General features: G+C 45.4%; 3 protein-coding genes across 9 annotated transcripts in view; 1 reads left to right on the top strand and 2 right to left on the bottom strand.

Annotated features, from left to right (window-relative positions):
* Hnrnpab (heterogeneous nuclear ribonucleoprotein A/B) overlaps nucleotides 1–2,227 on the bottom strand; it is a 44,838-nt gene extending 42,611 nt beyond the window's left edge. For both annotated transcript variants that reach the window (XM_021733560.3, XM_078019652.1), the window contains exon 1: nucleotides 2,005–2,227. Coding sequence is in view for 1 of the 2 variants with exons in the window: in XM_078019652.1 (XP_077875778.1) it covers nucleotides 2,005–2,049 (45 nt within the window). In the remaining variant the exon portion in view is untranslated. The remainder of the gene's footprint in view (nucleotides 1–2,004) is intronic.
* Nucleotides 2,228–2,412: 185 nt separating this feature from the next.
* Nhp2 (NHP2 ribonucleoprotein) lies at nucleotides 2,413–7,102 on the top strand. The gene is made up of 4 exons (XM_005335732.5): nucleotides 2,413–2,650; nucleotides 2,732–2,801; nucleotides 5,587–5,692; nucleotides 6,760–7,102. The coding sequence occupies exons 1-4, from the start codon at nucleotides 2,491–2,493 to the stop codon at nucleotides 6,883–6,885; spliced, it is 462 nt and encodes a 153-aa protein (XP_005335789.1). The 5' UTR covers nucleotides 2,413–2,490; the 3' UTR covers nucleotides 6,886–7,102.
* Nucleotides 7,103–7,330: 228 nt separating this feature from the next.
* On the bottom strand, nucleotides 7,331–23,110 carry Rmnd5b (required for meiotic nuclear division 5 homolog B). 6 transcript variants are annotated; one of them, XM_021733556.3, is made up of 11 exons: nucleotides 22,412–22,528; nucleotides 22,128–22,247; nucleotides 15,420–15,570; nucleotides 13,709–13,854; nucleotides 13,463–13,603; nucleotides 12,718–12,818; nucleotides 12,342–12,508; nucleotides 11,201–11,366; nucleotides 9,295–9,397; nucleotides 9,044–9,198; nucleotides 7,331–8,962 (listed from the first exon to the last, which is right to left on the bottom strand). In XM_021733556.3, exons 3-11 carry the CDS (start codon nucleotides 15,556–15,558, stop codon nucleotides 8,899–8,901), a joined length of 1,182 nt encoding a protein of 393 aa, XP_021589231.2. In that variant the 5' UTR covers nucleotides 15,559–15,570; nucleotides 22,128–22,247; nucleotides 22,412–22,528; the 3' UTR covers nucleotides 7,331–8,898. The 6 variants fall into 6 exon arrangements, with proteins under 6 accessions (XP_021589231.2, XP_021589232.2, XP_005335791.2 ...); XM_021733557.3 differs by lacking the exon at nucleotides 22,128–22,247 and adding an exon at nucleotides 20,098–20,128 and having other exon boundaries at nucleotides 22,412–22,494; XM_005335734.5 differs by lacking the exon at nucleotides 22,128–22,247 and having other exon boundaries at nucleotides 22,412–23,110.
* Nucleotides 23,111–24,775: the final 1,665 nt, after the last annotated feature.

Raw genomic sequence — 24,775 nt, forward strand, 5'->3', positions numbered from 1 at the left:
ATTTTTAATCTGTAAAAATTATTTGGGGATCTAAAATTGTATGGATTGCATAATTTTTCTTATTAAAATAACAAAAATTTTGAACCCAGAGGTGCTTAACCACTGAGCCAAATCCCCCAGTCCTTTTTATTTTTTTATTTTGAGACAGGGTCTTGCTAAATTACTTAGGGCCTGACTAAGTTGCTGAGGCAGGCTTTGAATTTGTGATCCTCTGCCTCATCCACCCAAGATGCTGGGATTACAGGCATGCACCACTGCACCCAGCAAGACAACAAGTTTTTTTTAATTCCTTTTTTTTCTTTCTTTCCTATTTTTTTGGAGGGGTGTGCATTTGGTGAACAGAGGGATTTGTTGTTATATATTCATACGTGCACACAATATAACAATATAAAAATAACACTTAAAAAAAAAAACCTTTCTAGGAGTGATGGGAATTGAACCCAGGGCTTCATTGCATGTGCTCTACCACTGAGCTACCTCCCAGCCTTTTTTTCCATAGCAGTAGTGGGGGCTGAACCCAGGGGTGCACTGAGCTACATCCCGAACACTTTTTATTTTTCTATTTTGAGACAGGGTCTTACCTTAGTTGCCAGGCTGGAATTTCACCTCCTGACTCAGCCTCCTGAGTAGCTGGTTATAGGCATGTGCCATCATGCCTGGCTGCCAATTTTTTTTCTTTTCTTTTTTTTTTTTTTTTTTGGTACCAGGGATTGAACCCAGAGGTCCATAACCACTGAGCCACATCCCTAGCCCTCTCATTTTTTATCTTCAGACAGGGTCTTGCTAAATTGCTGAGGTAACTTCAAACAGGGTTTCAAGAAGTAAGGAGGATCCAGGTATGGTGGCACACACCTATAATCCCAGCAACTGTAGAGGCTGTGGTAGGAAGAGCACCAGTTCAAGCCCAGCCTGGGGAATTTGGTGAAACCCTATCTCAAAACAGGCCTTGAACTTGAAACCCTTCTGCCTTAGCTTCCCAAGCCACTGGGATTACAAGAATGACCAAGCCTAGCTTCTGCCAATTTGTTTTTGATTTAATAACTTTGAACTTGGTTCCAGGGTTAAAAGGTCAATACAGCAGGCTTGAAACCACACAATCAAAGGCACTTAATTTGTATCAGTTATCCGACTAACATTCCTCCTACTGTTTATGGAGGAGCACACAGGTTAATCCCTGCAACTCCGGTGACTTGAGGCAGGAGGATGGCAAGTTGGAGGCCAGAGTGGCCAACTCTGTCTCAAAATAAAAAATATAAAGGGATGGTTTAATGGTAGAGTACCTCAGGGTTCAATACCCAGTACCAAAAACAAATGAATACTGTGTCAACTGTCCACTAATCTACAGAACTTCCAACTGACCAATTACTCAGAGCTCTTCCTTACCCTCACGCCAAATCTCTTTCCCCTGCAGGGTTCACGGCAACACTCAGCTGTGTTCACGGCAACACTCAGCTGTGTTCACGGCAACACTCAGCTGTGTTCACATACCCTAAGAAATAGGGGGTAAGAATTACGGGGAGGACTGGGTATGCGGCTCAGTAGTAGAGAGTTCGCCTGGCACGTGTGAGGCCCTGGGTTAGATCCTCAGCTCCACATAAAAATAAATAAAATAAAGGTACTGGGTCCAACTAAACTAAAAAATAAAATAATAATAATAAAAAAAAGAATTAGGGGGAATATAAAAGGTTAGGGAAAGCTTGTGGGCGGTGAGAGGAGACTGAAATTGCTAATAAAGTGATCAGGGGAACCTCCTCCATGGGTAACATTTGGGCAGATTCCCCAGGAAGCGGTCCACCTGCAATCTGGGGAGAACTGTCCAGATGAAGGCGTTCAGTTAATGGGGTTGTCCCTAGCTCTGTGTGTTTGTTTCATAGATGCACAACGGCGTCCAGGAAAAAGAAAACAAAGGATGAGAAATTATGCAAGAAAAAAGTATCAAAAAAATTTTTTTAAAAAAGAAATTATGCAAGAACAGAATAAAGCTTTAGCAGTATCCGGCTTTACCTTAACTTGTGGACACACACCCCAGGGCCAGCTCGGGAACCGCATTGCCCATCTGAAGAAAGACGTTCTAGGTATTGGAATCACATTGAGTATAGACTTCCCGGTCGCAGACTCCGCTCTTTAGGCAAGGATCCTGCCCGCAACACGTGCTCACGCCCTCACCAACCGTAGGTGCCTCCACTAACAGTTCCCAAAGCCCGCGACGCCCATCCCTAAACAAACACAAGTGGGCGTCCTACGCTCTCTTCTTTCCTCTGGGCCCCGCCCTAGAGAGAGGTTCTCTTGGCCCTGCCCCTAATCTAATCAGTCAAGAGTGGTCCCGCCCCTAGACTCAAGACTCCGCCCCCTCTTTATGATTGGCCTGAATCGGAGACCTCATTTTCTAATTGGTGATAGTGTGCGCATGGCTAGATGACCCGGAAGTAATTCCAGAGACGGCGGGCCGCGTGGATTCATCTTTGGGTCTGGGTTGCTGTGGCTGCCGGGATGACCAAAATAAAGGCAGACCCCGACGGACCCGAGACTCCGGCGGAAGCGTGCTGCGGAGAGCGCACTTACCATGAGCTGCTGGTCAATCTGAACCCTATCGCGCAGCCTCTGGCTTCTCGCAGACTCACGCGGAAGCTCTATAAATGCATCAAGAAAGGTATAGTCGGCGCCGGCGTGACCTGGGTAGGGGGCGCGGGCGGCTGGACGCGGCATTCGACTGATTCTTCTGTCGTTGCAGCGGTGAAGCAGAAGCAAATTCGGCGCGGGGTTAAGGAGGTTCAGAAGTTTGTCAACAAAGGCGAGAAAGGGTAAGAACCCTCCTTCCGCCCAATTTTGCATATCTTATTGAATGCCTGCTACTACTGATAGCAGGTATTGGGTATAGGTAGGGTTAACTCTGACCCAGCCACATAAACAGTCAAGCAATAGATGAACTCCCTTCAACACGGATACCGAGCCATCACTTGAAAGGTCATAGTGAATTCCAGAAGGAAGTCAGAGCTCTTAGGACCCCTGACTTCATTCATTAATTAGACTGAGTCTACTGGTTTTCAAGTACTGTGTTGTGGAAAGACAATGACATGGGTCATAAAATCACACACAAAAATAATTACAAGTTGGGATAATAGTCATTGAGGAAAATGCAAGCTGCTATTAGAATGACTTCATTAACCTACTTATTTCTTTTTTGGCGTTTATCAGAATCTGAAGCACACTTATATTTTTATTCCCTGTATTTCCCACTCAGGCCAGACAGTACCTTGAGAATAGGGCCTTTTACTGGTTTTTGTAAAGAAGTCTCTGGTTCACTGTAGGTGCTCAAAAGATAACGTTGGTTTCCATGGTAGAGCACTTGCCTTAGCATTTGTGAGACCCTGGATTTGATCCCCAGCACTGCAAAGAGAATGTGTGTGATGGGATTTGATGCTCACTGGAGAGTCTGACCTAGTTGTTCATGTGGGGATGCATGAGGAAAAGCTTCCCTGAGCAGGCTCATTTGTGCTGAGATCTGACAACACAGGATTGATTTGGGGAAGCAGGGTCCTGACAGCTGAAAGTGTAGATCCCAGGGCAAGAGTATAGTGCTGAACCTCCTCATGGTGCCTTGTGAGTTATGTAAGTTTACTTTTTTTTCTTAGAACTTTGGGTGGCCATTTAAGGTTAAAGGCAGGAAGGGAAAAAACTATGTTTACACTTTAAGGTTTTTCTAGCAATTGAAGAAAGGATTAAGAGGCAAGATATGGGAAAATCCAGTAGGCGACAACTGTTGTCCAGGAGAAGTGATGGAGGAAGTTAGGTTTGAGAGCACATTCAGATAGGGAGACTAAAGAGGTATGGATAGTTTCATTCCCAGCCAAATGGATAGAGGGCTCATTTTCTGAGGTTGTAAACAGCGGAGGACCAGGTTAGTGTGAAAAGATCATAAGTTTGGTTTTAGGCAACTTTTTGAGATGCCTCGGAGACATACTTCCCTCCATCCCCAGCTTAACAGGGATATGGCTATATGTGTTTGGAGCATGGAAGAAAGAAAGCCAAACTGGAGGGAATAGATATGGGAGTGAGTAGTGCACTTGACACAAGAGCAGTGGATTGAGTCATCCAGGGAGAAGATACTGAGAGAAGGCAGCCATAGACCAGGCTATGAGGAACACCAACAGTTAAAGGCTGCTTAAAGAAGAGCCTGGAACTAGTACAGTAATTCATGCCTATAATCCCAGCAGCTCATGAGGCTGAGGCAGGAGGATTGCAAGTTCAAAGCAAACCTCAGCAACTTAGCAAGACCTTGTCTCTTAAAAAAAAAATATTAAAATGGCTGGGGATGTTGCTCTGTGGTTACACAACCCTGGGTTCAATCCCTGGTACTAAAAAAAGCCAAGCCTGCAGCTCAGCTTGGGGCTGAGGCAAGAAGATTCCAAGTTTGAGGCCAGCTTCAGCAACTTAGCAAGATCCCATTCCAAAAATAAAATTAAAAAGGCTAGAGATGTATCTCAGAAGTAAAGTGCCCCTGGGTTTGATACCCAGTACCAATAATAATAAGAAAGAGGAGACTGCAGAACATATAATGCAGGAGGCAAAAAGGAAACTAGAGGTGTGGAAGCAGAACTTTTTTTTTTTTTTTTTTTTTTTTTTTTTGGTGGTGGTGGTGCTAGGGATTAAACCCAGGGCCTTATGCATGCAAGGCAAGCACTTGACCAACTGAGCTATATCCCCAGCCCTGGAAGCAGGATTTTGTTTTTTGTTGTTTTTTAATATTTATTTAGTTGTAGATGAACACACAGTATCTTTATTCATTTTTATGTGGTGCTGAGGATTGAACCCAGTCCCTCACACATGTGAGGCAAGCGCTTTACCACTGAGCTATATCCCCAGCCCTGGAAGCAGGACTTTGAATCAAGGGTTCCTACATCTGCATGTCACTCACCCTTAGGAGAGTACTCTTCCTTCTGTGTCTTCAGCTTTCTCAGGCCCTTGCCCCAAGCCCTAATACCTTGGTAGCTAGAACCATAGTAGAGCATTCTCTGGCAAACTTTTCCCTTTTGGGTTAGAGCTCGTGCTTCTTAGCCTATCTTTAAAGGACTGTAAGTGGGACCCCTGCCGATCTCTTCAGCTTTGTTTTCTACTGTCTTCCCTATCCCAAGATTACAAAGATATCTCAGGCTCCCCACAACCAGCCTCTATATATCTGGTATTGGTCTGATTCCCTCAGTCTTACACTTTCCACACCTCTTACCCCGTCACTGGCTACATGACATTATTCAGCTGTCCATTCAAGTGTCTCTTGCTAGCCTCAGAGTTGAATTCTTATTCTTTGGCATTTCTGCAGTACTTCATCTATCCCAGCATTGTACTATTTATCATACTTGGTGGCATTTACATGCTTTCAAGAAGTAGAGTTCACTTCCCCATATGAATGCCTCTGTCCAACAACTTTGCACTCCCTTCAGAATTTAGCAGGCCCACATCAGTAACTGTAGATTCCTTGGGGGTGGCACATCTTATTCATCTCTCTATTCCCAAGGCCTAGCCAGATGTGGAACTTAGGACTGAAAGAAAGAAGGGAGCAAGTTAGAAATGATGGTTCTCTCATTTCAGGATCATGGTTTTGGCAGGAGATACATTACCAATTGAGGTGTATTGCCATCTCCCAGTTATGTGTGAAGACCGGAATCTGCCCTATGTCTATATCCCCTCTAAGACGGTAAGGAGCATCGCCACACACACACATATCTTGGTCAGCCCTGGGGAGGGGTTCCAGAATGCAGTCTGCAGCAGCAGGCCGAATGGGAAAGAACTCATATCCTTAAGCATTACAACAGGTTTTGGTGCCTTCTTGGTCCGTTGCTTCTTAGTTGTGGGACAGGTAAGTTACATTTCTACACTTGTTTTTTTGAGACAGGACCACCTTACATTATATAAGCTGACCCAGAACTCCTGGGCTCAAGCAGTTCTCCTGCTTCAGCCTCCCATGTAGCTGAGACTATAGGTGTGTGCCACCATGCCTGGAGGGTTTCCTCTGTCCATGAGAATGAAAACAGATTTACATGAAAGTGCTCATAAACTTTTAAGATGCTGCATCCATGTTAGTTATGTTAGGTGGATTCATGCTCAGAGTAGGTGTTTTTGGAACCTGTATCTATCCTTGTCCTTCCATAGCAGGAATAAGGTATAGGGCATAGGATGTGGGAGATGGCAGAGACTTAGCACAGGCCCCACCCTGCCTATGAGGACAGCACCTGCAAGGCTGGAGCCCTTTTACAGTAGCCATGTGGGAATGTAGGCCCAGTGTTGCTGGACCAGGGCTTGAAAGTTTGCTTGGGATTAAATGATGGCAGCCAATTCAAAGAAAATGTTTTTTTCACCAGTACTAGGGATTGAACCCAGGGCCTGATGCATGCTAGGCAAGTACTCCACCACTGGGCTATACCCTCAGTCCTTTATTTATTTTATGGTAGTGGGAATTAAGACCAGGGGCACTCTATCATGAGCTACATCCTCAGCCATTTATTTTTAAGACAGGATCTCAGTAAGTCGCCCAGGCTGACCTCGATCTTGCAATCCTCCTGCCTCAGCCTAAACCTCAGGAGTAGCTGGATTACAGGTGTGCACCACCACTGTACTTGGCTGGAAATGTTTTTAAAAACAATGTGTACTCAGTAGAACAGAGCTGTGGGCCATATTAGGCTAATTGGTCATATAGTTGTGACTCTGGCATGGGGTCTATATAGGCTTTTTTCCAAACCACCTCACTTTTCCTCTTCTTTAAAGGACTTGGGTGCAGCTGCTGGCTCCAAGCGCCCCACCTGTGTGATAATGGTCAAGCCCCACGAGGAATACCAAGAAGCCTATGATGAGTGCTTGGAGGAAGTGCAGGCCCTGCCACCTCCCTTGTGAAGGACTTGGACAGCAGCCTAGGCACCTGTTCCAGAAGCTGTTGAACTGGTACCAGGATGATTGCCCATCCTCATAGCATCTTCCAATTCCATGAGGATTCTTCCGCTAGCTCCAACAGATGTTTGTTGAAGGTACCCATCAGTTCCACTTCCTGTTGAGCTTCAATGAAGAGAGTTCCAAGAATATGGAGTGGGAGAAGTAAATGCTAAGACTAAAATGTGATGAGTCTGTGGGTGGTTTTTTTTTTTTTTTTTTTAAAGCATCAGCAGCTGGTGTAGCCAAGGAGTTGGCAGGCAGGAAAGAGTGGAAGCATCCCTTCTCACCAGAGAACCCAAAGAATGTTCAGTGCTAATGCTTGGTCACTCAGGGCCCATGCTTGGGTTTAAGCTAAGAAATGATTTTTTGGAGGGTGAGGGGTAGTAAGGGAGATTGAATTCAGCAGTGCTTTATCATTGAACCATATCCTGAGTCCTTTTATTGACACAAGGTCTAAGTTGCTGAAGCTGATCTCAAACTTGTAATCCTTTGCCTCAGACTCCTGAGTAGTTGAGAAGCTGAGATTACAAGCATGCACCACAGTGCCCAGCTTGAGAACTGATTTTCCTGTGTACTCCAGAACTTTCAACTCTCATTTTCAGGAGAAGTGTAGGCTTTGAGATGAGGCAACAGGGCCTGCAGCCACTACATAAGCGACAGCCCATGTCCCATTCCTCTTTTCTTCCAGGAGCTTTAAAAACCATTGTGGACCCTGGGCACTGTGATGTATACCTGTAATCCCAGCAACTCAGGAGGCTGAGACAAGAGGATCAAAAGTTCAATTCCAGCCTCAGCAACTTAGTAGGGAAAAAAAAGAAATGTGGAAAACTTACTGGGAAAAACCTCAAAACAGTAAATTTTTTTTCCTTATACTAGGGATTAAACCCGGGAACAGTCTACCACTAAGTCACATCCCCAGTCCTTTTTATTTTTTGAGACAGGGTCTTGCTAAGTTGCTGAGGCTGACCTAGAACTTGGAATCCTCCTGCCTCAGCCTTCCAAGTCACTGGATTACAGACATGCCCCACAGCACCTGGCTAGTAGATTTAATATGAAGCTAAATACAAACCCAGGCCTTTCTCCTTCTTAACATAATGGCCTTTGCAAACATTGCATACCTGAGGTCCCTCCCTGCCTTATAAACTCCCTCACCACAGGATTTAGTACCCATAGCAACCAGTCTTCAGCCTCCCTGGGGTAATCTGCAAAGAGTTTATGCTTGGGTCAAGAGCTGTTGAAACTCTTAATCTTAAATCCTCTTACAGTGATTTCTAATAAGATTTTATACACATATATATAAAAGCACCTTGCCCAGGGTTGCACATCTCCCACATTTTCCCCCGAGGCAGACTTTCCAGATGATCTGGCTAACCATGGTTCTGTTAGCAGCCACCAGGCCATGCCAGTATGTATGGTGCAGCGGGTACATAATTGTCAGTGAAGCTCCAGGCTGGCTAGAAGTAAGGAGAAGAGCTGTGAATATATTTGCTCAAAGTTATAAAACAACAGCATTCAGTTCTAACTTGGACTATTTACAACAGGGAATGGATATACAGTTGAGGCTATACAGTGGGAGGAGCTGGCCACAGCTGGATCTAGGCTGAGAGGCAGAGGTGGATACAGCCTTCACATGGCAGTAAAAGCCATGGCTGAGGATGGGGGTGGAAGATTGTTGCTGATGTCCAAGACCTTTGCTACTCTGTCAGTTGCTAAGTGGGGCAAATATAAACAGCAAGAGTACAGAGGCCAGCATTTCCCTTTCCTTATAGCCAAGGAGGTAGCTGCCCAGTCTAGCTCTTAACCTCTTTTCTTGGCCTCTACCAAAAGCTTGGACAGGTTCCACCCCATGGTAGTGTTCCTCAGCCAGTTCCTCTGAAATGAATTCCAATCCACTAAAGCCACTCATCCATCCGCCCCTAGACAGACTGAGGCTCATGGGAGAAAACCCCTTCCAACAAAGTTCCTTCCAGGCAGCAATCAGAATATGATGCGTTTCCCGTCTGCTGGGTTCTGCTCCATGGGACAATAAGGACATTTCAACCTGCAAAGGGAGAACCAAGACCATCTCAGGGGTGGCCAGCAGAGCAGCCTGGTCAAGATAGAATTAGGCGGGGGGACTTACTTTCCTCCGTTAATGAGCTTGTTTAGTGCGTCTCGGGAAATGACATGGCCACAGATGAGCTTGATGGGAGGGTTGGAATCCGATGTCTGCTGGCGGAGGATGGGGCAAGCAAACACCGAGTGGTACCAGCACTTCATGCCTAGTTCAATCTCAATCTGGAAAGGGTGACAAAGGATTGAGTTCCATTTTCTGTCCTGGCTGTATTCCCTGGTGCCTGCCTTGTGCTAATGCCTCCCCCTACCAGGCCTCACCGGCAACTCATCCTTGTGACTCCAGACCCCAGTGCACTGCCTCTGCTCAATCACAGCTTTGATGTTCATCAGCACGGGCAGCGCCACACAGCCAGAGGCAAAGCTGCAGAACAAAGAGCAGGGGCTGGAGTAGCTCAGACCACAGAGACCTGGATGACAGACAAAAGGACTGGTGCAGCATGTCTTTGGCAAGAGACTTGAGACAGGATTAAAAAGTAGCGAGAGATGAAATCAGTCCTTGAAAATCCCTCAGTGGCTCATAAAATGTAGACAGGTATGTAGACAGGTATGTCTAACTAGAGAGTCATTCTAATGCACCCCAAAATTTGAGAACCTATAAGAAAGACAAAGAGAAGCTCCAGAGCAGATATCTGCTCATCCAAACCAATGAAAAATGGTATGCTGGTCATGGTGGTGCACACCTGTAATCCCAGCAACTCGGGAGGCTGAGACAGGAGGATCGAAAGTTGGAGGCCAGCCTGGGCAACTTAGAGAGATCCTGTCTCAAAAAATAAAAATGGCTAGGGATGAAGCTCAGTGGTAGAGCACCCCTGAGTTCAATCCCCAGTAAATACGCACTAAAAAAATTCCATGGTGTGATTTGGAGGACAGTAGTCAATTTGGAAGGGCCTCAGCCCATTTACAGAGTCTATCCTACTGTCTTGTCACAGTATATCAGTAGGATAGTGGCTATAATCTAGGATACTGAAAAATGAGAAAGGGGGATTAGTTCTCAAAAATCATCGCATGGGTGATAGGGAGCTCACTGGTTGGGAACTTGGATGATGAATTCTAGAAATGCATAGGGTAGTGCTGTACAGCACAGAGCCTGTCAAAAGGCCAGTGGTGTTCTTGCCAGGAAATAATAATCCAAATCCATGGTAACAAAGTAGATGAAAGTGGAGTCAGTCTTCCACATTGGGGAACAGTATAAAACTCCATAACCAGTCTAAATAAAATGCAATGTGAAGCTGGGGCAGTAGGGTACACACCTGTAATCCCAGCTACTCAGGAGGCTAAGGCAGGAGGATCACAAGCTGGAGTTCGCCTCAGCAACTTAGTGAGACCCTATCTCAAAATTTAAATCTTAAAAGGACTAGGGATTTATTTAGCTCAGTGGTAAAGCACCCCTGAGTTCAATCCTCAGTGAAAAAAAAATTTTTTTTTAATTAAAATAAAAAGAGCTGGGGCTGGGATTGTGACTCAGCAGTAGAGAGCTCGCCTAGCACAGGCGGGACCCGGGTTCCATCCTCAGCACCACATAAAAATAAAAAGGCATTGTGTTGTGTCCATCTACACCTAAAATATTAATTAATTAATTAATTAATTAATAAAAATAAAAAGAGCTGAGTAGAACACCCCTAGGTTGAATCCCCAGTACTGCAAAAAAAAACAATGTGACAGCTGTCCACTGTGGTGGAGTATAGCTCTGGGGTCAGTCCAAGTGTCCTTTATTCTGTGAGGCATGCTAATTCCATGGTGAACTGCCACTTCCTCATCTGTAAAATGAGGATAACAGTACCTCCAATTCCCAGAGTTATTGTGAAGCTGGGATAGAAGGATATTACTGTGAAGGAGACTTCTAAGCAACAGCTCTAAATTCACATTACTCCACCACACAAGTCTCCCCTGAGGGAAGTGGTTGTTTAAGAGAAGAAACAAAAAGGTCACAGGGCTGCACAAAGGCGTGGATTTGTCTTCATTGGGAGGGTCTTGCCATAATCTAGGAGAGATGTGCAGGCAAGGCAGGGCCCTCTATTTTAACTGTAAAAACGGGGAATTTCTGCCTCAAAGGATGATTCGGTGAAAACACCAAGAAGCATCCCAGTAGGTGGCAGTGCCTTGGCAAAATCATGTTTCCCTCTAAGCCCTCCCCCTTATGCTGCCCTCCCAGGCTGGGTCATACCTGACACTGAGTGGGGACTCCATAGAGAGCCCCAGCAGGGAACAAGCATCCCTGGTAAAGGTCTCACAGATCTCTGCCCAGTGGCTGCTGTCCAGGAGGTGGCAGTAGGGCGACTTCTCCAAACCCAGCCGCAGGTACACAAGGCTGCCCATCATCACCTGAATCTCTACAAGGCAACCAAGCAGCAGTTCAGAGGATGCAGGGGCTCCAGAACCATCCTGGGGGGAGGGCAGCAGGACTGAGCAGCACAATTCTGTGAGCTCCACTGAACACTGCAGCTCCCTGGCCCCTTGACAGACTGAGCAGGAACTGAAACACCCTCAGGCAGCTCCCTGGCCCCTTGACAGACTGAGCAGGAACTGAAACACCCTCAGGCAAAACTGATTCTAAAACCAGCTGGAAGGGGAAGTCTGGGCTGCTGCCATAAATCAAGAACAGGTGTTGCCAACATGGAATCAGGAGGAAGTCCCTTTCCAATCCTCTTTCCATCCTTCTGTTTGCATCAAAAGCAAGTCTCCACTTAGCACAAAATGTCTCCACTCACCAACTCTAATCTCCCTTTTTAACAAAAGCAGATCCCATGTTTGACACTTTCAGGAGGCAGCAGTATCTAACAAAAATTTAAAATCATTGCTTGTGGGCTGGGGATGTACTCAGTGGTAGAGTGCTTGCCTAGCATGTGTGGCCCTGGGTTCATCCCTGGTCGAGGAGTATGGGTCATTCAAAGGCAAGACTCAAAGGACAGGCTTGGAAATGCAAATATGAAGGAAGGGGACTCAGGAAGAACATACCAGAGAAGAAGCTCAGGTGAGTCTTATTAAACAGGGCCCTTCTAGGTAGGTAGAAACATATGAGGCAGAGGAAGCAGCATGAGGGCATGGCATGCTCTGGGTATAGGTATGGCACACAGCAGGCACTGGAGACTTGATGTGTCTGAGATGACAGTATAAAGATTTCGCAGATGTGGATGAAGAAGAGCACTGAGTGTGGAGCTTACCTCAGAGGCAATAAGGGGTCAAAGAGAGTTTTTCAGGTTGGGGAGAGGTATCTGGGTGTCAGAACCCAATGTGGGCACAGGGACTGGCAAACTGACACATCAGCTGGACCCCAGCAGCACTACCCTCAGTGCCTAGGCACATACCCCGCTGGTGGAGTCGAGCAAAAGGCTGAAAGTGCCGGGCATAACTGAGGGCCTCCAGCTGCTTCTCAGGGCCGCCTGCAAGGAGACGGATGAAGTGCAGTCGGTGCAGCTTGAACTCCAGGGAACTGTTGAGCTCCAGCAGGCGCTGCCTATGAGAAACGGCCCATCTGGGAAGAAAGGAACCATGTTGGTGAGGGCTAAAAAGCGGGCTCTGGCACAGCCAGAATCTGAGAGAAGGGATCCAAAAGAGTGTGAGGCCCTTGAGACAAGGCTGGAAGCATGTCAAGCACATCTGGGTGAAATGAAGACAACAGACAAGTTCTGCCCCTGAGAGGCTATGACAGAGTGCTACTAGCCCACCCATGGTCCTCCTTACTCAAGTGCAGGCCCCAGGTCTTGTTCATGCAGAGCTTCCAGGATTCGATTCAACTCCAAGAAGGGCTGCTTGAAATCCAAGTCCACATTCAGTGTTGATTCCTGTGGGGGAGAAAGAGAGATCTCACTACTGGAAGACAGAGTTTCCAAAATTCTGTTAGACACATAATAAAACTTGATCTGCCAAAAACAGACTGAAGTGAAGCAGAGTTTGCAAGGCGAGCCATGGTCTCCTGCCAGCCACATAGGTCCCTCTTATTCCCATTTCATTTCTAAGGAGGTCAAGTGCCACAGGCTGACCTCCCAGAGTGCAGAGTGCAGACCACAAACTATATCCCACCATTGGGGTACTGAGAACAGTCCTCAGGCCTGACATTGATGAGCTTGGTGAGAAAATTCCTTTTCAATCCTCCTAATTACATTAAGGCAAAGACTCCTTTTCTTCCATTGCCAATGTGTCTTTAATGCCAATGTGCTACTTTATCATTTCACTAATCCCCTTTTTAATAAGGGGATATCAGGCTTCAACTTAGCAACCTGGCTACTGTAGAAATCAGTAACTTGCTTTTCATCATATATCTTTTTAGAGCAACCTTCTATTTTATGGAAGGGAAATGATTTCTAAAACACATGTATTTAAACAATGGCAGGGATTTAATAGGAAGAAAATGATCAGATAAAAAGCAGAATGAGTAGGTACCCTCAGCACCTTCCCAGCCCACCTGATTCCTGGCAACAGTCATTACCTGGCACAGCTCCTCAGCAACACTGAGCATGCCCTGCTGGTACAAGTGCTCCACAATGGCCAGCTGCAGAATTTGCTGCTGCTTCTCCCGTGAGTCCCATACCGCGTCGGAGACTACACCACATATCTCAGAGTCAAAGTTCTGACAAGGAGAGATAGGGCCCAATAACTTCAGTGCCCACAATTGCTCTCCTGCCAAGCTCCAGGATATTCCCACCCCTAGTCCTCGGGCTGCCCACATGCTCACCCTGTCAATGGCTTTGCCCACTCGGGACACGCTGCTATGAATGTCCTTGTGGTCTGAAGCCAGTTTCTGGACAGTGTCTTTGATCTTCCGGCAGCACTGGGACATCACCAGGGAGAGGGTAGCTGAGAGAGGGGTCCCTTGGAGTGCTTCAGAAAAACAGTGGAGCAAGTCAGGACACAGAGGATCCATTTCTGCTTCCTCTATTCTAAATGCTGGCCTGGTAAAAAAGTGCTTGCCTAGCAAGCATGAGGCCTGGATTTGCTCCCCAGCACCACCAAAAAAAAAAAAATAGTAGCTGAGGAAGTAGTTCATTGCTAAATGCCGGCCTAGCGCCTGAACTCCACAGTGAAATATCTAGCTTCTATTTCAGGTCCTGCCACTTTTTAACTTGGAACTGGTCAAGTGGGAGAAGCCAATTTATCCCTTGTGCTTTCATTCTTTCATCTATAAAAACTATAGATTGCTATAAAATGAAGACAATTTGGCACTTACTGTGAGTTGACTATTTTAGCTCATGTACTGCATTCATACACAGAATTATATGTTTGTCAAGTTAAATACTGACCCACTCTATACCAGTAATTCCACTTCCAAGAGAAATAAAAGTGATGGCCACCCAAAATCTTATATGTGAATAAGAAATAACCCAAATGTTTATCAACTAATGGATAAATAAAATGTGGCCTATCCATACAATCAATATTATTTAGCCATAAAAAGGAATAAAGCTAGGCATGGTGGTAGTCCCTGCTCTTGGGAGGCGGGAGGATCACGGGAGTCTACAAGTTTGAGACCTGCCTGAGCAACATAGCAAGATCCTGTATCAAAAAGAAATGATGTCCTGGTACATGCTACAACATGGAAGAATCTTGAAAACATTATGCTATTGAAAGAAGTCAGAAACAAAAGGCCACATATTGTATGAATCTATATATATAAAGTGTCCAGAATAGGTAGATCTATATAGACAAAGTAGATAAGCAATTGCCAGGGTGTTAGTGGGAGGAATGGACAGACTATTAATGGGTTGGGTATCTTTTGGGGATGATGAAAATGTTCTAAAATTAGATAGTAGTAATGATTGTTCAACTTCGTAAATATTCTTAAAAAACACTGAATTGTATACTCGAAAAGAGTGAGCTTAATGATATATGAATTGTAGCTCAAAAGAGAGATAGGTTGGGGATGTACCTCAATGGTAAAGTGCTTGCCTAACATGCACGAGGTCCTGGGTTTGATCACTAGCACCATCAAAAAAAGAATAAAGAGCTGGGTACGATGGCACATGCCTGTAATCCCAGTGGCACAGGAGGCTGAAATAGGAGGATCGCAAGTTCAAAGCCAGCCTCAACCTCAGTGAGGCATTAAACAACTCAGTGAGACCCTGTCTCTAAATAAAATATGCAAAAGAGCTGGGGGTGTGGATCAGTGGTTAAGCACCCCTGAGTTCAATCCCTGGTACCCAAATTAAAAAAAAGAAAGAAGGGGACCAAAAAAAATAAACACAACAGAATAATTTCAGGTAAATTAATAATTTTGGTTGGGCTTTTTGAAAGAGCTCAGAGAATGCCATTACACCCATTTGAAGAGGCTTAGAGGTATATGTATCAATGTCCTAATCATCCTTCCCGGACCACGTCACCAAGTAGCCCTAGATCTCCCCCATCCACAGGAAGTCCGGTATGGGGATCTCTCAGGGGTGGACACCCACCTGCATTGGCCAGTTCAGCCCGCAGCTGGCCCACATAGTGTAGCAGCTCCTCCAGGCTCTGCTCACAGTGTTGCCCATAGGTCAGGAACTTCTGCAGGACTTTGTCCAGCTCTCTCTCCACACATGCACATTGCTCCATGACAGCCTCTGCCTGAGGAATGTCAACTGGGTCAAGCCCGAAATGGACCAGGGTGACACAGTAAGGGAGCTCCCAGACCATTTATTCAGATCCCTCTCACCATTCCCATATCATATATCAATATTCAGAAATCCCCTGCATTGCTAGGTATGGTGGCACATGCTTTGTTACAAAACATGAACCAAAAACAAAGTATTAAAAAAAAAAAAAAACCCTTGATCCTGTCCTTATATAAGTCTGGTGTCCTCCCACAGGTACCTGGGTAGATGGATGGGAAGCTGTGGACCAAATCTGTTTTGTTAAGCAGGGGATTCCTTTTTTTTTTTTTTTTTGGTACTAGGGATTGTACCAGGAGCACTTTACTACTAAGCTATATCCCAGTCCCTTATTATTTTTTATTTTGAGAGAGGGTCTCACTAAGTTGCTCAGGACCCCACTAAGTTGCTGAGGCTCGCCTTGAACTTGTGATCCTCCTGCCTCAGTATTCTGAGTCACAGATATTACAGGTGTGTACCACCATACCCAGTTTGTTCAGTTTTTAGTTTGGTTTGACTTTTTTGATACTAGGGTTCATAACCACTGAACTACATCCCAGATCTTTTTATTTTTATTTTGAGACAGAGTCTCACTAAGGTTCTGAGCGTCTCAATTGGTGAGTTTGGCCTGGAACTTGTGCTCTTCCTGCCTCAGCCTCCTGAGTAACTGGGATTACAGGGAATGCACCACCACATCTAGCTCATTTCCCTTTTAAATCAGGACACAGAGCAGGCCTCACACAATCCTTAGCAGGCTATACAGTCTAACTAGAAACCCATATACTGCACAGGGTCATATCTCATGTATTTCTTATATTCCTTATGGCCACCTCTTACAGTTTGTGAAACTGGTTATCCATATACTACAGTGATACAAACCATCAAGGCAATCCTTGAATGGATAATATTTGGAAATATAGCTTAGAGAATAACTGCCAACCATGTTGGTCTGATGGGCCTGGCCTTTCCCTCTAGTGTCAGCCAACCCCCACTGCTAGCTCATGGATAGGCATCTTGTGCCCAACCAACCAGAACCCTCATTCTCACAGCCCGACGCCCTGATACATGTTGCTTCCCCCTGGTCTGCTCTCTGGCCCATCTTTCTCTGTCAGATGTCACAGGAAGCTAGCCCTCTTCTTAAACCCTTCTCACCCTAGGTCACTGCTCCCCACCATTTTAGAGCAGGCTTTGACACCGAACACACAATCTTCAAAATGTTGGTGACAGAATTAATTTCCCTCCTCATATATCTATAGGACTTGAAATGAGGGGACTGTTTACACATCCCTCTAAAATGGTCAAATCTAGCCAGTTGTCATTCTCTTAAGGAGTACAGGTGCACACCTGTAATCCCAGCAACTCAGGAAGTAAGGCAGGAGGATGGCAAGTTCAAGGCCAGCTTGGGCAACTTAGTGAGACCCCCACTCAAAATAAAAAATAAAGAGGACTGGGGGTGGGCTGGGGATGTGGCTCAAGTGGTAGCGCGCTCGCCTGGCATGCGTGCGGCCCGGGTTTGATCCTCAGCACCGCATACAAACAGGGATGTTGTGTCCGCCGAAAACTAGAAAATAAATATAAAAAATTCTCTCTCTCAAAAAAAAAAAAAAGAGGACTAGAGGTATATTTCAGTGGTGGAGTCCCCCTGAGTTCAACCACCAGTACCCACCCCACCACACACACACCAAAAAGAGGATTCAGAGTAACATCATAAAGAAAATTCTATGTCCAAGATGAACATCAGAATCTTCCCACTTTCACCAGACTCTTCCCCATTTCCAGCAAAACCACCAGGCCTGGCCTCATCACCTCAGTCCCATTCTATAACCCTATCTCCCTAGACACAGGGAACAAGTAACAAGGAAATGGCACCTGGGGCCTTGGGATATGTTTAACCTTCTCTCCTTATAGCTGATGCTATCAAACACACTAAAATTTGTAACCATGGTGTCCAGGAGAAATGCCACCCCGCCCCAAAGAAATACACTATAACTGGATATGTGCCAGTGTGGGCAAAAGGTAACATAGACTCCCATCTAAAATGATATGAAAATTTTATTGCTATTATTAATAGCTAACATTTCATAAGAGCTTATTATGTACCAGGCATTGCTGTAATGACTTCACATGCATTAACTCATTCATTTAATTCTCACAAAAACAATATGAGGTATGTACAGTTATTAGACCCACTTTGCAGATGAGAAAATGAGACACAGAAAGATTAAATAAGTTGCCCAAGGTCACAGCATCTGGGAAGCGGAGGAGTGGGAAATGAAGCCAGGCGGTCTGGCTCTAGGCTCCAAAGCCTGTCCCTAAAGTACTTCATATTACAAGTATGGCCAGAACCAGCTTAACAGGTCACTATTTTACTAGGAAAGGAAAGCAGCAAATTCTTGTGGTTGGAATCAATGTATAGTAACCATTAATGATAACAAGAAACAGGAAGTTAACCACAGAGCCTGTGAGAACCATCTGCTAGGGAAGATGGCAAGACAAAAGAACGTTTGCTAAGTGTCTGGGAACCAGAGTCCCAATTTACCAAAAATAAACATGTCTCAAAAAGGTCAGGACCTTACCAAGGTCAAAAGGTCTGGTCCTGTTGGATATCGAGTGACATTTGGACCATGAAAACCCAAAGCAGCATCTTGAGACTTCATTAAAAAGCTGAGGAAAGAGTCAGGGATGGTGGCACAATTTATAATCCAAAGGATTCACGAGGCTGATGCAGGAGGATCACCAGCGACATCAGTCTTGAAAACTTAGTAAGACCCTGTCTTAAAATAAAAAAACAAGGCCAAGGCAGGAGGATCACAAGTTCAAGGCCAGCCTCAGCAACTTAGCAAGACTCTTATCTCAAAATAAAATAAAAAAGGACTGAGGATGTGGCTCAGTGGCTAGGCACCCCCGGGTTCAAGCCCCAGGCGTGAGGAAGGAGTGTTGAGGAAGGAGATGGGCATAGGCTTTTCATCCCAGCATTGTTTGTTGTAGCAAAGACTAGGAGAAAAATCTAGGGGCCTCATCACTAGAAGAATCAGTAAGTAAGTAAAAAAGTGGGGGTGCACCTATGGAAATCTGTGTGGCACTTAGAAACTGTATTCTAGATATATCCACAGCCTCATCAGGAAGATCCCAAAGCATGGTCATGAGGTACGGGAAATAAAATGAAGTCCAGGTGTTTTAAATAAAAACTTAAAACATATGCATACAACTAAGGCAAATAAAAAATATACACCAAATAAAAGGATAAACAGTGTCCTGCAGTATCTGTAGGGGATTGGATTTCCCTAGAATACTATGGGTGCTCAAGTTTCTAATACAAAATGGCATAATTGGGCTGGTGTCAAGGCTCAGTGGTAGAGCACTTGCCTAGCATGTGTGAGGTGCTGGGTTCAAAATAAATAAATAAATAAAAGGTATTGTGTCCACCTACAACCAAAAAAAAAAAAAATTTTTTTTAAATGGCACAGGAGGGGCTGGGGTTGTGGCTCAGCGGTAGAGCACTTGCCTTGCATATGCAGGACCCTAGGTTCACTCCTCAGCACCACATAAAAATAAACAAATAAAATAAAGGTATTGTGTCCAACTACAACTAAAAAATAAATATTTTTTAAAAAATGGCATAGGGGCTGGAGTTGTAGCTCAGCAGTAGAACGCTTGCCTCGTATGTGTGAGGCACTGCATTTGATTCCCAGCACCACATATAGATAAGGAAATAAAAGTCCATCAAGGACTAAAAAATAAAGAAATAATGATGTAATATTTGACATTACCTACACATTCTCCCCTATGCCCTGAGCATGCTAAACACATACTCTACCACCGAGTTACATCCCCAGCAGCCCCTTTCCTATACTTTAAATCATCTCTAGACTACTTATAATACCTAATACACTGTAAATGCTATAAAAATAATTGTTACACTGTAGGAAATAATGGCAAGAAAAAACAGACTATACATCTTCAGTGCAGACACAACCTTTATTCTGCATATTTCTGATCTGTGATCTCTTTTTTTTTTTTTTTAAGAGAGAGTGAGAGAGGAGAGAAAGAGAGAGATGAGAGAATTTTTTTTAATATTTATTTTTTAGTTCTCGGCGGACACAACATCTTTGTTGGTATGTGGTGCTGAGGATCGAACCCGGGCTGCACGCATGCCAGGCGAGCGCGCTACCGCTTGAGCCACATCCCCAGCCTGATGATCTGTGATCTCTTGAATCCACAGATGAGAACCCATGGATGTGGAGGGCTGACTATACACCAAACACATCAGAGTGTTTTCCTATAGTGGGGAGAAAGGGAGGGATGGAGATAATAAGGGGATACATACATAAATGCAAACAAGAAAAAGGTCCTTCCAGGTGTGGTGGAGCATGACTGTAATCCCAACAACTTTAGAGGCTGAAGCAGGCCAGTCTGGACAACTTAGTGAGTTGGGTTTTTTTGTTTTGTTTTGTTTTGTTTTTAAGAAAAGGCTAGGAATGTAGTTTAGCAGCAGAACACTTACCTAGCATGTGCAAGGCCCTGGGTTCAATCCCCTATACAAGAAGAGAAAAAAGGAAAGGGACCTGCATGGACCAATTAAATATACTATGAATTGAAATGTGTTATTAACTCAATAAAAAAAAAATTTTGAAAAGAGGCGCTGGAGTGTTCCTCAGTATTCGAGTACTTGCCTAGCATGTGCAAGGCCCTGGGTTGGATCCCCTGCACAGTAATCAATCAATCAATCAATCAATCAAATTCAATTCAATTAAAAATAAAAGAGTCAGGAAACCAGGACTCCCTGCAGGTATTCAATCCAAAGAGCCCAAGAGGCTAATTCAGTCCATTTGGAACAAACCATGCTGCTTAAATCAATCCATCATCTTCACCAAACACAAGAATGTGTGTATTTGTCTTTGACAAACTGCATGATTAATATAAATGCCAATGCCTGGAATTTCACATCCACTGATCCTAAGCCTCCCTCCCCAAGACCTCAGTGTACAGAAATTATCCACCAGGGTGATAGTTCCAAAATACTGATCCTGTCACCCCTTTGCTCAATACTGCCATGGCTTGAGACACAATTCCTTTGTAATTATGTATTCACTTCCTTTGCACAAGCTGTTCCTATTCTAGAGAAGCTTATGTATTTCTTTTTTGCATGGAGAATATGAGCTAATTATCAGCTCCCCATGAAACCCTCAATGACCTCTCCCTACCTCCTTTTCTACTTCACAAGCCTGTCCAGGGGCATCTGCACCACACACATCTGAGTCTCTACTGTGACACAGTAACTATCTGTTCATACATCTATCTCCTTGCACTGGACTATGAGCTCTCAAAGACTAACATTAGTCCCATCTTCTCCCTTCCTTCAGTGCCCAGTCCATGGCCTGGTTCATGAATGAGTGCTCAGTAAGTACTTGCTGATTAAATGGTGCATCTGCCAGACATGGTAGCTCTTACCTATAATCCCAGAGACTCAGAAGGCTAAGGCAGAGGATCACAAGTTCAAGGCTAGCCTCAGCAATTTAATGAGGCCCTGAGCAACTGGGCTCAGTGGCAATGTATCCCTGGATTCAATCCCCAGTACCAATATAATTAATTAAAATAAATAGTGCATCCATTCCCTAATCTTTGACCTAGAGAGCTTGAGCTCAAACCTGTAGGTATGAACAGAAAGACACATGAGGGAAGTATTAAATCTTCACTTAAACAGGCATGGGAGTTTTGCCCCTAGTTTTAAGCATCCCAAAACAAGAGGGCTCCTGGGAAGGGAAGAAGGGAAATTTGTGCCAATCATAGACTAGTCCCTTTTGCCTTTTATCTCCATTGCCTCCATTGACCTAATTATTGTACTTTTACAGTCGCCATCCTTATATCTTTTCCACCTTACATAACATTCCTCTGCTCAAAACCAATAGATTTTTCCACTGTACATGGAATAAAATCCTCTCCCTCTATTTGGCCTACAAGATTCTACATGAACAATCCCACACCCCACCCAACTACCTTTCCAACTTCATCACCCCACTACTCTTCCCCTCACATGCTTCATTTTAGCCACATTAGCCTTCTGTTTTGTTTTGTTGTTGTTGTTGTTGTTGTTGTTGTTGTTTTCACTACATCCAATTTATTTCTGCCTCAGGGCCTTTGTACTGATTCTTCCCTCAGCCTGGATCACTTTCCCATCTCTTCCCACGGCTGGTTCTTTTTTATTCAGATCTCAACACAAATGCCATCTTTTCTGAAAGGCTTTCCTAGACCACAGTATATAATCTGACCCCTCTGCCTCAACCTCACACCAGACACCCTATTATACGGCCCTGCTCCTTTTCTTCATTGCACATCTCTATCTGAAGTTTCAAATCTCTTTTCTCACTGACCAAAACTGGAAGGAGGAAAAAGCCCACCATTTTGCCTGAGCAGCAAGACCCTACTGAGATTACATCTGCATTAACGTGCAAATGACTGGCAAACTCCCACTTATCCTTCAAAAGACCCGGTTCAAATGCCCTGCCGGGGACCCCTCCTCCCGCAGCTGTTTACCTCCGACCCAGGGGGTCGTACTAGGATGGGACCCAGCGACTCCACCCCTTGAAGAAGCTCTACGAGGATGGGGAGTCCTATGATTCTGTGGGACTCCAGCCCCCGGGCCGGGGCCAAAGACTGCAAAGAGAACAAATCCGAGGATGAATTGCCCTCCCTGGCCCTGAGCCTGGGAGGCCGACCGCCCTGCGCTCGCCCTGCCGCCGCATCCCTCGCCGCCCCCCAAGCCTCCGCCAGCCGCCCTGGGCCAGCACCTCCGGGCCCAGAAGCCCCAGGGCACTCACCTAGTCCTGCAGCCGGGGCCCGGCTTCCGGCGCTGCTGTCATCGGAACCGGAAGTCGCGACAGTTGCACCCAGTGTCTGGACTCGCCCATGCGTGGTTTCGCAGAGGGGGGCAGATGGCCGGCTGACTCGCCTGCGGCAGGTCTTCTCTTCCCTCCCGCGCCGAAGGTGGAGGCGCCCACAAGAGCCGAAGGCCAGTCGCAGACCCTGTGTCGCGCCCTGGCAACCCGCTCCCAAACTCCCAGTTCCTCGGACAAGGCCCCAACCTCCCAGTTAGCGGGAAGGAATCAGACCGAACCACTCGCTCGCCCGCGGGGGTGTGCGGGGCTGGCGGCCCACAGGGTAGAGGTGCACCTTGGTTCCTGCGCTGCGGGATTCGGCTCAGAAGCCCCAATCCACGCAAAAAAAAAAAAAAAAAAAAATGCCTGCCTCCTTTCTGTCACGTGTAATTCAAAGGAAATAGAGCGCTGGGGGTGTGGCACGGGCAAGGCCTGCAGTTCCGCCCCCAGAACCACAAGTAGTAGTAGTAGTACTAGTAATAATAATAATAATAATAATAATTACAATAATAATAATAAAATATCTCTAAACAGCACTATGTATGTAAGGGATTCAGCAGTCAGGCTTTTTTCGTCGTGCTTTTTTTTGTAATAACAAGTAATGTTTAAAAGAAAAGTCCTTGCTGGTTTGTTGTTTTGTTTTAGTAGTGGAATCTGAACCCAGGGGCACCCTACCACAGAGCTACATCCCCCTTAGCTTAGGCCTAAATTGCTGAGATTGGCCAGGAACTAACAATCCTCCTGCCTCAGCCTCCTTAGTTGCTGGGATTACAGACAGGCACTACCATACCAGGCTTCTATTTTTTATTTTGAGGGAGCGTCTTCTGAGTAGTCCAGGCTGGCCTCTGATTTCATCCTCCTTTTTCAGCCTTCTGAGTAACTGCTGTACTCCTAGACCCTAAATCCATACTTAATCTGCCCACAGGTTAGTCAATTTGAGAATGGAATTATGCGGACAGGAAAGATGGCACAGCATGTGCCCTCCTGCCCTCCATGGGTTACCCTTCTTACAGTAAGGGTGACACATCTGTCCTAAGCAGGAAGGGTGTATCTGAAAGGAAAAAGAAGATGGTGACTCCAAACCCAGGCCAGAACTGAATTTACCAGGCCCTCTTCTTCTGAAGGGAAGGGTTAGAGAACTCCCACCCTCTCCTCAGACCTCAAAGACTTAAACAAAAAACAGCCCCACAATAAAGTTTCAATTGCCGTTTTCCTGGGTCTCTGTTTCCCTGATTTACTGCTCCCTTTTATGGTTCATTTCACTCAGGGTCATTCGGGCTGCAACCCTTCACACCTCCTCTTCTTCCCTGCCCCCACCCCTTGCACAATCTTGTTTTGATTTGTTTTCTTAATAAAGGACATCTCTTGCACAATCTGGCTTTGTTTTCTTTACAACCTTCACTTGAAATTATGTTTACTTGTTGATCTATCTTCCGGCCCTTAACCCTGCCTCCCCTACATTTTAAGATTAAAAGCTCCATTGGGACCTGGACTTTGTGTTCATCATTGCTAGAAACCAGTAGGTGCATAAAGATGCTGGGAGGAAGCGGATATTCTCATATGAAAGAAGAAACCCTGGCTCAAAAACCTTTGGAAGCACGGCAGGTGAGGAGCCAGTCAGTTCAGAGAGGGACCCTATGCCCGCGGGGGCGTCAGATGGAGCATCTTGGAGGTGCCTGGCGGTGCACTCACTCGGATCCTGGGTGGTCCTGGCCCCACACGCGGAAGTGGCGGGGCGAAGAGTTGAATGAACTGTGCTTGGGGCCAAGGAAGCCAGGAGGCCTCTAAGCTGAGCAGGAGCTGACAGGACCTCACAGGCTTTGGAGACCGCCCCTGGGCTTCCCTACTTCCTCTCTGGAGCCCTGGCCGCCTTCCCTACGGAGCGGGGTGTGGGCAAAGTTGGGAAGAACCTTGAAAACACCGCTCACTTCAGGCAGTTTAACCTTGGCTGTCTTGTCTTCCCCAATATGTGATTTTCCTTGTGTTCAGACTTGTTAATTTCACTGTGCACCAACTTTTACTGCAAAGTTGATTTTATCATTCTTTCCTCGTTGGGGTTGTATATATTTGGTTTTTGTTGAGGGGATGGGGTTGCTTCCAAACAAGTTGCTTCATTAGCTCCTCTCCATTAATTCAGCAATAGTTTGTTGAGCTTTCTGCCAATTTCCTAGGATTTGATTTTTAAAATTTAACTCATAAAATAATAACCCAATGTCCATTTTATCTCAAAAGGGATGCTGCGAAGTATGATCCCCACGCACAATTTTGTAGTTAACCCAGGGCTCCCTATTAAATATTCCTTCCTTA

The sequence above is a fragment of the Ictidomys tridecemlineatus genome, chromosome 1 (assembly GCF_052094955.1).
Source record: "Ictidomys tridecemlineatus isolate mIctTri1 chromosome 1, mIctTri1.hap1, whole genome shotgun sequence".
Lineage (NCBI taxonomy): Eukaryota > Metazoa > Chordata > Mammalia > Rodentia > Sciuridae > Ictidomys > Ictidomys tridecemlineatus.